This window comes from Limulus polyphemus, unplaced genomic scaffold (genome assembly GCF_000517525.1).
Source record: "Limulus polyphemus unplaced genomic scaffold, Limulus_polyphemus-2.1.2 Scaffold3546, whole genome shotgun sequence".
Lineage (NCBI taxonomy): Eukaryota > Metazoa > Arthropoda > Merostomata > Xiphosura > Limulidae > Limulus > Limulus polyphemus.
Window position 1 is genome coordinate 101042 of NW_013669156.1, and position 15355 is coordinate 116396.

The 15355-nt window shown below is 37.8% G+C and overlaps 1 protein-coding gene across 7 annotated transcripts in view; it reads left to right on the forward strand.

The window, feature by feature from the left end:
* Positions 1–15355, forward strand: part of LOC106469562 (charged multivesicular body protein 3-like) — a 33194-nt gene that overhangs the window by 14019 nt on the left and 3820 nt on the right. For all 7 annotated transcript variants that reach the window (XM_022398104.1, XM_022398106.1, XM_022398105.1 and 4 more), the window contains 2 exons: positions 7643–7822; positions 9082–9203. In XM_022398104.1, the coding sequence (XP_022253812.1) occupies positions 7643–7822; positions 9082–9203 (302 nt within the window). The remainder of the gene's footprint in view (positions 1–7642; positions 7823–9081; positions 9204–15355) is intronic.

Consider the following 15355-nt stretch of genomic DNA (forward strand, 5'->3'; position numbering starts at 1 on the left):
AGTGTCTGGTCATGTGATCTACTTTAAGTTCAATACTGTGTGTATATATCCGTGTCAGTGTAAATTACTTATACCCGATGATGACAAAACCTTGTCCATTTGCTGTTATGTTAAACTTATATTAAAGTTTTTCTTCGTTACCTATTCAAGCCGTCTCCAACGATTATTAAGCAACAGCTACGTAGATAAGTGTCATGTAATAGAACCAGTTAATCAAAGTTACAATTAAATTGGTTAATGACATGAAAGTAATCAACTACTGTTCTAAGTTATTACCGTTTTTTATGTAATAGAACCAGTTAATCAAAGTTACAATTAAATTGGTTAATGACATGAAAGTAATCAACTACTGTTCTAAGTTATTACCGTTTTTATGTAATAGAACCAGTTAATCAAAGTTACAATTAAATTGGTTAATGACATGAAAGTAATCAACTACTGTTCTAAGTTGGGTTTGAAGAAGAAAACATGAAAGTATTCAACTACTGTTCTAAGTTATTACCGTTTTTTATTATTCCAACTATCTAGCAGTTATATTTCCATAACTTCCATTATTATTTTTCATTACCATTTTCAATAAATTCAAGTTTGTTCAGCTTATCAGTTAGTGTTATGAGACTCATAAAATTGTACAACTAATTGAAATTACAGTTTCCCATTATCTAAGTTATCAAAATATTATCATTGTTTGTTTGTTGTTAAGCACAAAGCTTCACAATGGACTATCTATTCTCAGTCCATTATGAGTACCAAAACTCGGTTTTTACCATTGAGTTTTTTAGCCATCTCGTATCAGAATAATGGATCATTTTGCTTTTTTGTAGCCATCTTGTTTGGAATATTTGATTAATGATTAATCAATTAGCAAATTCCACTAATTACCCATCTATAGTTGATACTACTTGCATAATAAAACAACATAATTAGTTTCACTTCTATTCATGGTGGTAAAATAAAACTGCAGTTTGTCAAAAGAATTTGATTTTTTCTTCTTCAAACCCAAGTACTATTAAAAGTCTTTCAATAAAGTAAAATAAATAGCAGTAAATATTACAGAATTAAAACCTATAGCAATGGATATAAGGTATAAACTACAGTTTGTACCAATGTAGATCTATTTATTCAGCGACCTATTGATTTTCATAATTTTTGTTCAAGTCCTCCTCATTGTCAGAGTTTGTGTAATCAGATGTCATATTTTTTTTAATGAGGACTGAAGTTACTTTGGCAGTGAGCAAAGGTACTACTATTGTACTTTACATGATGATTCTGTTGTACATGCTTCATATCATACCCAGAACTTATAGCCTCCTGTTTCTGTAACTTCCACTGAGCTTCTCTTGTTTTAGGACATCTTTCACCAGCTCTTACTGCTAGCAGCCTTTGCTTCTGGTTCTTCAATCCTTAATAATGAACAGGTAGAGCCCACCTTTTTCCTTTACTGCTCTTATAACACAGGTATATGACATTCTGATAGGGTACTTTCCTCCATTCAGGATCAGCTATTCTAGTCCAGTGTTGCCCTCTATAACCAAATATTTTTCTTTATGCATGCCACAAGCCTTCTGCTCCCCTATTGGAATTGAATGATTACAATATTACTATCATGTAAATCATCATGCATCACTTCTCCATCAATAGGAGCATGACATATTCGCATGATGAATGTGACTCCCTCTAAACACCTCTAGGCCCTGCATAGCCAGGTGGTTAAGGAGCTCGATTCGCAGTCTGCGGGTCACGGGTTCGAATCCCCATCCCACCAAATATGCTTGCCCTTTCAGCCGTGGGGGCATTATAATATGACGGTGAATCCCACTATTCATTGGCAAAAGAGTAGCCCAAGAGTTGGTGGTGGGTGGTGATGACTAGCTGCCTTCCGTCTGGTCTTACACTGCTAAATTAGGGACAGCTAATGAAGATAGCCCTCGTGTAGCTTTGTGCAAAATTCAAAACAAACAGACAAACTATACTCCTCTACCAAACTACCACTTCTTGTTTGGCAGCACCTGTGCTCTGACGTTTTTCTTTTTGCTTGTTTAATGTTTCACATTTGTCTTTAGTATACTTACGAATTGTTCTTCATTTATTCTCCCTTCTAGTTTTTATTATGACCATTTCTGAACTTAAATTTAATCCCAGTTTATTACAGTCACATTGTTCTCAATAATTTTGATTCTTGGTTGACTTTTCCTCATTATGAATTCCAAAGCTCAAGTTATCATTTCGGGGGTCACACAAATAGCACTATGTCTCAGGCTTCAAGTGTGGGCAACCAGGCAGGGGATTTATCCGTGTTTATTTGCCAGGAGATTGAATGGTACGTTGGTCAACCTTTGTCTCGAGACCTTGTCCCACTTCCTCCTGAACAATCTGAGCCTATTCAGGCAGACATTTACTTAGATTGCCTGTTTCCACCTCCTGATTTTGCAGTGCCTTCCCATGCCCTGCCTGAGAAGCCAGTTAATCTTAACATGGTTTTTTTGGATTTTGTTTCTCACATATGTGACTCTTATCCTTTTCCCCTATTTCCTGTGAACCACATCCTTCCATACTCCATGTCCAATCTTCCCAGCCCTATTTGGTTTTCCTCCCTCCCTAAATATTAGGGTACATGCTGACTACTTAGCCTCACAATGAAGTGATGGGATTAGCATGCCTTGCCCCATGGGCTTTTCTTGCATATCATCGGGCTGCTGTCTCTTTCTGAACCAACAATTGTTAGGTTCCATTTTGCCTGTTTGGGGTTTGGCCCCTAAATCTCCTGTAATTCTGACCCATGCCCAATTTTCTCACCTTAGTTTTACTTTACAACTCTTATGGTATCTTTCTATCAATCAACTCCTCTCTGAGGCTCTACACCGAAATCCTGAAAGGTTTTCTGTGGACATTATCATCCTTTTTCCCTCCACTTTGACTTATTTGTCATCTTCAGCTCTGGCTTTACATAAGTGGTTTCTCTGTTGTTGGGACCTTCTAGGTCGTGATGCAACCTTAACTTGCATCCATTTACCATCTTATCTTTGGGATTTATGTATGGCCCAGTTTCTGTGATACATCTTTAACACCATCCCTGAGTCTTTGGAATCACGGGTTGCATAGGTACAACAACAGTCTGCTCTTTCTAACTTTGTTGGCCATTTATCTCAGCCAGAGCCCAATATGGCACCCCCCCTTCCCAACTCTTACCTGTCCCTTCTTCCCAGGGTGCCTCTTCTCGTCGTTTTCTTTGATAACACTCTTCACGTCGCTAACAGTATTGGTGACCACCCGGTAGGTTCTGGTCTGGTGGGAACTTGGTCTGCCAATTTTCTTCCTCACTGGTGTAATTTGTCAAGGATCAATGGATTCTTCCAGTTTTGTCAGAAGGATTCGTGATCCCATTGCTATCCCCACCTCTCATGTCTCCTATACCCATTTCCTTCCCTCTGCCTTGGATACCAAGGCCAGCCAGCATCTGTCAGAGGCAGTTCAAGAACTACTATCTCAGCAGGCTATCAAGTCTGTTTCACATCCTTCATCAGGTTTTTATTCCAGAATCTTTGTAGTTCCCAAGAAAACTGGGGACTGGAAGCCTGTCATCAGTTTATCGTGTCTCAGTCACTTTGTTCAACTACCAGTCAGTGGTTATCTCCACATCCCTAAATCACCATAGTCTCGTCTGTATCTTTGGTTTGTCCATCACGGAGTGGTTTATCAATTTTGTGCCCCACCCATCAGGCTTGCTTGTACCCCTTATGTTTTCTTTTGGGTGGTCAGAGATTTTTATCACCTTATTTATGCTCTGGGGTTGCGATTCCACCAGTATATGGATGACTAGCTTCTTCTTGTTTGTTTCAAACTGGAGTCAGCCACCCATATTTGTCAGCTCCTTCTAGTGGCTACTCGGGTGGGCTGGTTAATCAACTTGAGAAATCCTTCCTCCAACCTACACAATATTTTGTCCATTTGAATGTCTTTTTCAACTCTCATATAAGCCACGCTCAACCTTCTCCTTTACGACTTCCTTCCCTGGAATTGATAGTTTCCCATGCCCTGTCAGCTCCCTCACTTTCTGCTTGTGGGGTTCTCTCACTTTTGGGGATATGGTATTCAATGATGTCACTGGTCCCCCTCTTCACAATCAATGGTACCTTGCTTTGGATCCCTTATCAGTTCCTGTTACCCTGTTGAATTATCTGAATTGGTGGTTGGACAAGGCCCATACATCAGGGGGCATCCCACTTCCTTCTCCTCATCTAGATTTACATCTTTTCATGGACACATTCCTTCAGAACTGAGGTGTATGGGTCAATCACCAGGAAGCTTCATGTTGTTTGTCTGTAGATGAGAGATTTTTGCATGTCAATGTCCTCGAGCTTCTCGCATTCTGTCGGGCTTTGAATCACTTCCTTCCTCTCACCAGATGGTGATGATTCATTCTGACAATTCCACAGTGGTACCACATACCAATCACCAAGGGGGGCACCCAGTAGAGACCTCTGTTTTTTGACATTGGATCTACATTATTGGGCCCACATGCAACATATTCTAGGTGCTTTCAATCTCATAGCAGATCATCTTTCCTGCTCCAACCAACTTTATCTGAACGAGTAGTCTTTAAATCCTCTTGTTTTGTAGGGGCTTTATAATTGGTGGTGTTTTCCCCATGTTGATACATTTGCCACCTACCTCAATTACAAGTTACTCCTTTTTTTTTGGTCTCTGGTATCTCATCCTCAGCTTCTGACAGTCGATGGCTTCAACCAGGATTGGTCCCACAAATTCCTTTGTTCTTCCTCCTATCTGATTACTTCATTAGGAGATTTCCCTCATCCATACCACTCCGTGTCAAGTCCTCCTGGTCGCTCAAACGTGATTTCCATAATTACATCAACTGCAAATTTCCCCCAGTACTTCTTCCTTTGTCTGCCTTCCTTCTTTGTCAACATCGATTACTGGTTCTACATTGAGCCATTCACTTCCTTCATCTTCATGCCTGAATTTTACCCAGTCCTGGACAAGGAGATCAGGTTTATCCCATCTAGCAACTTTCATTTTAGCTCGTTCCATATATCCTTCTTAAATAGAGGTGTATCAGTGCAAATGGAAGGTATTCTGCAGTTGGTCTATGGCTCAGGGATTCCCAGCTGACCGATCTACTGTGGCTTGAGTGGTGGAGTTTCTCACATGGCTTTTCTACCAGAGGTCTTCTCACTCTTGGGTTATTGGACTGCATTATCCCATACCTTTTATTTTTCCTGCTACCATCAAGTTGTTGCTTCCCTTGTCCTTCCCATGTTAATGCATTCCTTCTGGATTCATCACCCCCCTCCCCAGATGGCCTGCTCTTTCAGATTGGGATATTAATGTGTTCCTCAGTTCCCTCGCTTTACCTCATTTTGAACCACTTTCCTCGTTTTTCTTGTTTCACTTTTCCTTTCACCTCTTGGACTGTGGATGTCAAAGGTCTGATTTGTTTGCCATTGATGTTTCATTTTTGCTTTACCACCATACCTATCTTCTCCTTTATCCAGATCATTCCTTCCTCCCAAAGACTTTGCCAATTGTTGAGGGTCACTCCTGCTTGTTACCTATGTTCCTTCCTTCTATTTCTCATCTCTACCCTCAACCTGATTCAGATAGACTTCTATGTCTGGTCGATGCTCTCCTTTGTTATGTTGGCCACACGTCTTCCTTCCTTGGTACCCGTTCCCAACTTCTTATCCCTTGGCAGTCTTCCTCTGGTTGGGATTTTTCCCCTTATACCCTCACCATTGGTTCATTTAGCTTATTCCCCCATGTCTTCTTTCTCCCAGAATTTATTCAAGGTGTCTTCTCATCAAATTGGACACCTCACCTTTTCCCTTGTGTCTTATCTTTGTCAGCCATTGGAGGAAATCCTACAGTTGAGCATGTGGATTACACCTAATAAACTTGTCTCCCATTATTTATACCATACTGTAGTTCTTCATTGAGTTTAAGTCTTCCACCTGTGGCCATTCTTCAGGCCTCAGTGCGACTTTGACTGGGTAAATTTATATTCATACTTTCTTTTCATTTCAGAGGCCCTTGTTTCATTTCCTCATTATATGGATCCCACTCTGTGATGAGTGGTGCCTGATCAGGTATTCTTCAATTTGAAATCCACACTGTACAACCATGTACTTTATCTTCCATGGCTTCGCAATGTTCACTATAAAAATGGGGTGTTCCACAGGATTGCTCATATATGAATAAATTCTATAAGTAATTGCTTCAGAAATTTGCAAGAGAATAGCTGCCCATCCCTGCCATGCCTTGTATTGAATAAATTGGTATGGTCTTCTATTCAAAATAGGGTTTCGAGGTCACCTGTTACACTGTCTCAGGTGATGATGTTCTTCCAGACTTTCCACCGTCTTTTCACCTCCTTTCTTCTAGTGGAGTATGGAAGTCCTTACCACTTGCCAGTTCCAAGTCCTGAATGGGTTCCACACAAAGATGGCTATAATATTCATTGCAGAGTAGAGTGGTGATGTTCTGTAGCCTGTAGATGATGTGGTATCCTCCAGTATGCAATATACACTCACAAAGGAGTGAGACGTCAAATTGGTTGTCTTTCGTTGAACGTTTGGAAACCGAGACCTCGGATACTGTTTATTGTCTCTATTATGGTGGGTGAAGTCAGAAATTTGAAGATGAAGTTTTAAGGCCGTTGGCTCAATTGCAGGATCCTTAGTTTGAATAATGGACCAGGCTTTTTTTTCACAATAACATTCAATATAGTACATGAAAGTTTTAAATTCACACAATAGTAAAAAAAGTAAGATTGCAAAAATAAATGTTTTTGAGACGTATTCTAAAACCAGTCATTATTGTAAATATTAGATGGAAATCACATTCAGAAAAGTCGTGGCATAATTACAGCCTCAACAGAAAAGCCAAATGGGACTCCAGTGTAATATAATGGATGCTCCACCATGGTTATTCCAACCTTTTTTATGTGGCTAGGGTATCTAATTTAAAGAATATATTTCAAAACACAGTTGCCAAGACTGGACAGTAAACCTATTTTCTAGAACATCATTCCAGAATAGTTATCAGACTTCAGGGCTACTAATGACAGTGGGATCTTTGGAAGTTAGTCTTAACTAAGTCACAAGTGGTAATCATAGAGGGAGCTTCATGCCCTTTCCTTTCGAGGTTTACATTTTTGGTGGTGAGAAAAAAATAAATTTATTATTTTATAAATTTGTTGCCAAGATTGTTTCAAGGTAACTGTTATAAAATTTCATATAGCTTGGTGTGTTTTAATTTTAAATGGTGTTTTTATGTAAAATAAAAATGACCTCTCACTCCTGTTAAAAGAGCATTTTATTTCAACATCCATTTAAATAAAAATGTTGTTTTTCTGTATACCAAAAACACATTTTAGTCTTGTCGTTAAGATGTGGTGGAAAAATGTTGGCTAAAATAAACTTTTTTTATATATCTCGGTTAATAAACTATGCCTTTATTTCTTTAAAGTAAAAAAAATAATTTTCAGTCTGTATGTTTGTTCATTAAATCTGTCTGTCATTGTACTACGACAGAAACATGTTTCTCAAGGATTGCTAATATATAAAAAGTAAAAATATTTTTCCTGAAACTTTTAAGTTGCGATGTATATGTTTTACCTTAGCTATCCAAAGGGAGGAAGAAAAAGTAAAAAGATCACTGAAAGATGCTGCTAAAAAAGGAGACCGAGATGTTTGCACAATTTTAGCAAAAGAAGTTCTTCGGGCTCGAAAGGCTGTTGGACGAATACATGTTACTAAGGCCCAGTTGAATTCAGTGATGATGAGCATGAATCATCAGCTGGGTAAGCTTTATGCATCATTGATAATGTTCAAAAGAAATTGAAATTTAATACCAGAGTTTTTTCTGCTTAACCATGTTATCTTTTAGCTTTAGTTTGTAGACTGGAGCACCTATTTACAGACCTCAATGGACAATCACCTATCATTATATATATTGTTCCTACATTACAAGTAGCGAGAGAGCTGTTAAGGCATTCATTGTCTCGGGGAACAATAAAGCTAGTGGGGCATTCAAGCTTCCCCAAAGTAACTGAAGGATGGAATTAAAAACCATAATGTAAGGTCTCCTCTGGATTGCTTAATGTAAAGAGTCCCAAATAGACTAACTTGTAGGAAGTACTACATAAACTTTAAAGTGGTTGGTTACCTGATTGATGACAGAAAGCAAAACAACTACATAGTAAGACCATCATTTGGCCGTATGTTCCAGGCCATGCTGGAATAAAGCTAACAAGAGAAGCCTCCATATCACATCTTTTACTACTACTGGTAGGATATCAACCTTCTTTACACTAGTAAGGTGAAAATGGCAACCACAAGTTTTTATCAATGTTCAGATGGAAAACAAAGCCCAATAACTGTGTAGCTAGGAAAGGCAAAAGATGGGGAATGAAAAGAATAAATATACAGCCTTTGGTAATATCAGCCAGCCTCCACTTCAGAGGTTAATGCCCATTGGCACAACCCCTGGGATTGTCACTTAGTACTCAACTCAACCATAATTTTACTCACTATATTATTATTTTTTTTATTGGTGGATTAACTATTTTTTCTCATGGCTTCTTTTTTTATTTTACTGGATTTGACATTAATGATGTTTACTTTTTATATCATCTTAGTGACATATTGTATTTAACAAATGTGTATCGTAAAAACAATATTTGACGATTGCTTTGTTATTATTATTGACTGTTGCTCATTGGCCGTCTTTTAGTGTTTGATTTTAAAATACAATTCATTTGAGAATGTTTTCTGACACTATTAATATCAAAAAAGTATTTATGATGTTAAAAACGTGTATACATGTTATTTTTTATGAAAAATATAAAATACATTAATACAAATTAATTCTATTCAGCACTCATTCTTTGATAAGAAAAAAAACGTTTTTCACATAACACAATTCCATCCCATTTTAACATGTATGAAATAGTGTCTCCTGTTGATTTCCTGGAGTTAATAAAACCTCACTACCCTTCTCATTTTTAACTTTCAACATATGTACTTAAATGTATTTAAGATGTTTGATGTATTGCTAAAGCAACCCTGAGAGTTTCTGGATCCCTCCAGAGGAGTACAGAAATTATGAAGAGCATGCAGAACTTGATTAAAGTTCCTGAAGTAGCTAAAACCATGCATGATTTGTCTAGGGAAATGATGAAGGTGAGGATTCAAATAAGACAATAATGTAAAATTTAAGTTAAACATGTGTTTCCAGTTCGTGACTTCAGAAATGATATGACATTTTAAGCAGTGTTTAACGTAGAATGGTCACCCAAAAGTGATTTATGTTGTTGTTTTTTTTTGTTAATTTCATTATCTATATCACAAATGAAATGGTTCTGTTGATTGTACACTGTGAAAAACATCCTGATAAATGTCTAAGTAAACACAGTTTTGTTTTCACTCGTATGCATACTTTGAGTTCCAAAATGAAACTCCCATTGCTTTGCCATCACAGTTGGAGTGTTAGTTCAGTCTCTAGTACAGTATCTGATAGGAAAGTATAGTATCTTTATGTACAATAACTAGATTTAATATTTATATATGAATGAGAAAAGGTGTGTTTTTTCTTTACATTTTCAAAATGCTTTATTTCATTGGTAGATGTGTGTATATATATGGGAGTGCTTTCCCATCACATAACATAATTTTGTTGCACACTTTACAATGTTCTAAACTCTTGTCTGAAATTTTAATCTTGCTACTTATGAAGAACAGGATGGTAACAAGATTAGTTTGCAGAAAAGGATAAAAATAGCAGGGGAACACTTAAGTGAACAGATTCCAATCATCCTTTTCATGAATATATGTATCAAATATACTGGAATTTACATCATGGTTTTATTTACTTTTTAATTTCCAGGCTGAATTTATCTCCTAACGCATCTTAGCTTGGAGCTTGCATCTGGGAGATGTTTTCCTTTGAATCATTTGTGGATAATTCACATATTTCTTCAGTTCCAGGTTTATTGCTTACCTTTTTTTTGACAACTGTCCAAAAATATTTTTAATATTAACATGAAAATCACTTGGCACTTGGAGCAGTCAACACTGTGACTCCAAATATTCACGGCCAGATTTTTAATAGAAATAAGTTTAGATTATTATTTTTGTCTACTAAAGACTTGCAAAGCTTGAAAAGTTTCATAAAGATACGTTCACAGTTATAGTAGGAAACTCTGGGCACTTTGGAGGTCATGTGGTCAGTGTAATCCACTGAGGTAATACTAAAAGAATTAATTGAGTGATGCACCTAAAAAAACACCAAATAATATCCTGCACAAAGCAATGTCCTATAACTATCATAATTTATCTGTTTTTCTAATTATGTGATAAGAAAATTCATCTAAGCTTGTCGATGTGAATACCATGAGAAAACATTCAAACTGAAGGTGAAATAGACAGTGCTTTGTAAAGAAAACAATGTGATATAATATTTCATTTGATAGATTAAAACTTTGGCTTTCTATTGGTTATAAATAATATTGTATAAAATGCTGGAAAGAACTTTTGGAACTTTGTGAAAGAGAGGATGTGACAGATGGGCGTGACAAGTGGATCTGATTTACTAGTTTATTACTGTAAACAAATAAAATTGAAGGCTGTGAAAATTGTGCTTTGTCTTAATAATATCTGTATTATAGTGATGTAATATATGTTAAATTCTGTATTTCTCAGACTGATGGTAAATAAACTTGGTAACATCTAGAGAACAAATGTCACAATTCTCATGCTAGGGGAGATGGAGGATTCTTTAAATATTTTTAAACTTGTATTAAAATTTGAAATTGTTAATTGTATTTTGACCTTTTCCAGATGGGTCATGGGTTAAAGGCCATGTCATCGCATTTGTTGACTCACGTTAAAAATTTTATTGAATTACTATTTCATAAATTTATGTCAATAACTTTGGTATCAAACTGAGGATTATAATTCAAATTTTAGTGTTATATATTACTCAATTTCTTAATTTGAAAGAGTAAATATTAAAAAACAGTTAAACATTGATTTTTGTGTGCCACGTGTTATGTTGAATGCAGCACTGGTTCAAATTAGATGTTTGTGATGTCAGAAGAATAAGTCTATAGTTTCATATGAATTATAAACTCAAATTACCATTGAGACTGTCAGTGATCTTATTTGTAGTGAAATGTAGACATATATTCGAATTTGTGGTGGTCCCCTCTGGGGGGATCTGAGACTGCAATTGAGGGCAATCATCAACATTTTGGAGAGATTTTAAATTTGCTTTTTTCTGTGCCTTCTTTTAGTCTGTTGGATTTCAGTCCCCCTGTGGGACAATGGTATGTTTATGAACTCGCAGCGCTTGGGTCCGAGGTTTGATTCCCTAGGGTGGATGTGGCAGATGACCCAAAATTGCTTTGCTCTAACAAAACAATGTTGCCTCACAAAAACCTGTTCCAATCAACAGTAATCAACACAGTGTTTAAATGACATATGAAAAACGATAAGGAGGCCACATTGGGAAAAGTTGCTTTTGTTTTGCTTTTCTTCTGTTACTACTTACAGTGTGTGATGTTTTGGGCTTTTTTCATGGTTGCTTTTGAGCCTGCACCTTACTTTTTTCTCCATACATGGATATTGTGGTTCATGCTGGAAGGTTTACTTCTCAGTTACATGAAGGAACAGTTAGGCCTTAACTGACACCTTCTCAGAACTTCATGATTTAGCCTACCACTGCTATATATAGAAGTAAGTGTATATAAAGGAGCATTCCCAAAAATGGAAAGAGGTGGGTGGGGTGCCACTGTGTTTGATTTATAACATGAGCAATATCTTAGAAAATAGAAAAGATAAGATGTTCTTATTTTATATTATAGCTTATCAATATTTGTAATTTGAGTTTATAATTTGTACGAGGCTATAGACTTAGTATTTTGACTTTACAAACATTTAATTTGAACCAGTACTGCATTCAACATAACACATGACACACAAAAACCGATGTTTATCTGAATTATTTTAATATTTACTTTTAAATTAAGAAATGGAGTAATATATAGTACTAAAATTTGAATTATAATCTACAGTTTGATACCAAATTTATTGACATAAATTCATGAAATGGTAGTGTAGTAAAATTTTGAATGCGAGTCAACAAACAAGATGACATGGCCTTTCACCCATGACCCATCTCGACAAGGTGAATGCCTTCAGTCTGGATTGGACCAACGATTACAGGTATGCCTACCCTCCTGTCTGTCCCCTTTCCCAGGTTTTGCCTGTCATCCAAACCACACTGTTTTGGGTCCTTTTCATAGTCCCATTCTTTCCTGCACAGCTTTTGTTCCCTGTTCTTCCACTGCTTCGGCCATTTCCTCCATTCACTCTTCTTCTTACTTCTACCTATGGTATTATTTATGTGTTTCATCTTGCCTCACCTGCACTCTGACTTTTTGTGGTTCTTGTGGTTGATACAGATATTCTGCACGAGTGACAGACACTATCTCCCATTCAGTCCTCCCTCCTTTCTTGATGGTTTTTAAGAGACAATGACATATTCTGTCATTGGTCTGTACTTCATGGTTACTTTCCATCAATTCCTTGCTTTCCTCACCATTCCATATTTCATTGGCTGTTTCATTGCAGACTATGAGGTGGCCTTATCCTCTACCTTTCTTTTTCCCATTCCTGTTGTTTTTTCCTCTCATATAATATCCCTTTTGTTTACGTCCTTTTTGTCTCCTCCATTTCTTTTTACCGTCTTGTCATTCAAGAATGGAATTTCAATGTCATTCTCCATGCCCTTACTCAGCCACATTTTGAACCATTGACTTCCTGTTCCTTATACCACGTACTTTGTTCCTATTTTAGCTGGTGGCTATTGTAGGCTGGATGTGTTCACTTTCAACATATCTTATATCTGTTTCCATCCTGTTCTCCTTCCCAAGACCTCAGCAGCTCATGAAGATATTGTCAATTTCATACTGGTATTCCTCCTTTATATTTCTCATTTGTATTCCTATTATGATCCAGATCATCTTCTCTATTTGTTTCATACTCTCTGGTATTAACTTGCATGCAGAACTTTCTTCCTCAATTACAGTTCCCACATCCTATTCCATTGGAATCCTTCTTTCTCCTGTGATTCTTACCAGTTGGATTTGCCAACTCATTTAATTGTCTTATTCTTCCTTATCTTTTGTTTCCCATCATATGTTCATTGTTTCCGTGTACCATATCTGTTGTCCTGTTCTATCCCTGGCTGCTTCCTTCTGTCATCTGTTGGTGGTGATTTTCCAGGCTGGCAGGTGGACCAGACCACACACTTTCATCACACATATATTTTGCATTTCGCCATCTCCTCCTTTGAATACCAACTTCTGCTCATTGCCATACTACACACCCCACTTCAACTTTGAATGGATAAGTTTTCATTTATTTCCTTCTCTTACAGTGGTCCTATGCTTAAAATAGGATCCTCCTCAGTGCCAAGTGATGCCTGTCAACGTATACTATTCAGCTGAAGAACTCCTATCCTACCACTTCCTGGATGTTGGTTCCGAAGTAATCTGGTTTTAGAGGGGAGCTGATCCATCCATTTAAATCTGCACTGTATGGCCTTTAAGGTCTATAACACCCACCATTGAGATGGGGTGTTTTGCAAGACCATTAGTAGGTTCATCCTTGTATGATATTGAGTCATAAATATGCCTGTTCCAGACCATACCAATTTGTGGACTATCATGAGTAAAGCAGAGAAGGGATTGCTGCCCATCCCTCTGTTCCTGGTTGCATACATTGGGTTCGGCCTGCTTTTCAAAATAAGGTTCCATTGTCACCCATTGCACTTTCTCTGGTGTTGCATTCCTCCAAACTCCCAACCGCACCATCTCCCCACTCTCCTAGTGGAGTATGGGAGTTCTTACCACTTACCAGCTCCTAGCCTCTCGGGTGGTGGATAGGAGCTTCCTCCTGAGTGTGCTCAATTACACTCAGTTGTGAGAGTATAGTGGCGGTGTCCTGCTGGTATAGATGGTGTGTACTCTTCTCCTTTTGCAGACCTGATGTACAAATTTAGATGCCTGTTAATTTTGGACTGGTTGAATCCACCACATGCAGTTCAACCCTCTAGCTGGGAACCAGAACCTTCCTTTCTACTGCTGCCTGGATGTCTGTTCCTGGGTGTGTTGGTTGAAGCTGGACCAGCCACCTTAAGTCCTCTCACGGAGTTTAACCCGGGACTCTCCTCCTACATCAGACTGGATGATACATTCCCAATGCTGAATGGTTTTGGACTGGAGTTGACCTTCCTACCATCACCTGGATGTCAGGTTTCCAGGTGGCTGGTATTGATTTTGTAGTGCATTTACATGCATGTGCTGACCTTGGTTTTTGGAATGGAAGTCCTCTTTCCCTTTTGATTCCTAGGTTTGAGGTGAAGACTTTAGGGGCCCTCCTCCTACCATGACTCAGGCAATCCATTTCTGGCACCACCTAGATTTGGACTGGAGTTGACCCACTGATTATGGTCTGCTGCACCTTAGCCATTCTACACCATTGAGTTTCTTTTGGATGCACATCTTTTTCTGCCCATTTAGTGAGACATATCTTCACGATGGGCAAGGATAATACCTAGTAAAGATGTGGTGTGGTCCTCCATGGGCTCTCTTCAAATGCTTTTCGAAGGGTGCTCATTCAGGTAATTTTGCACTAGCCTCTACACCATTACAATGTGAGATTCTCACTATTATGTAGGGTAAGTTATCATCTCAGAAGTTAACATTTTCCTGCACTGAAAATGTATACCTGATAGATACTTACCACTTCTCACACTTCCCACCTATCCTTCCATTTGGTCTAATCTCAAAGTGAAGATTGGGTTCTACAGTATAGAGGGAGTCAGCTGTGCTAGGAGGGTGTGTTGCACTCCTATTGGTGGAGGGTTATCACATGCTTATTTGCATGGTACAATGCCGCTCTAACACATGCAAACATGTAGATGTAGGTTAGAGCAGAAGGCTAGTGGCGAGCAAAACTTTTCACAAATAGAGGGCAGTAGTTTTGAAGATATCTATCGGAAATAAATTTTCAGTGTAGGAAAATGTTAACATCCCATGATGTCCATATAGACACTAATTACAATTCTCTTTTCCATGATGTCCTTGTAGACATTACTATAATTGGAATTCTTCCATCCCATGATGTCCACGTAAACACTGTTTTCATCAGAATTCTTTCATCTCATGATGCCCATGTAGACGCCTTTCATCAGAACTCCTTCATCTCATGATGTCCATGTAGACACCTTTCATCAGAATTCTTTCATCTCATGATGTCCATGTAGACAC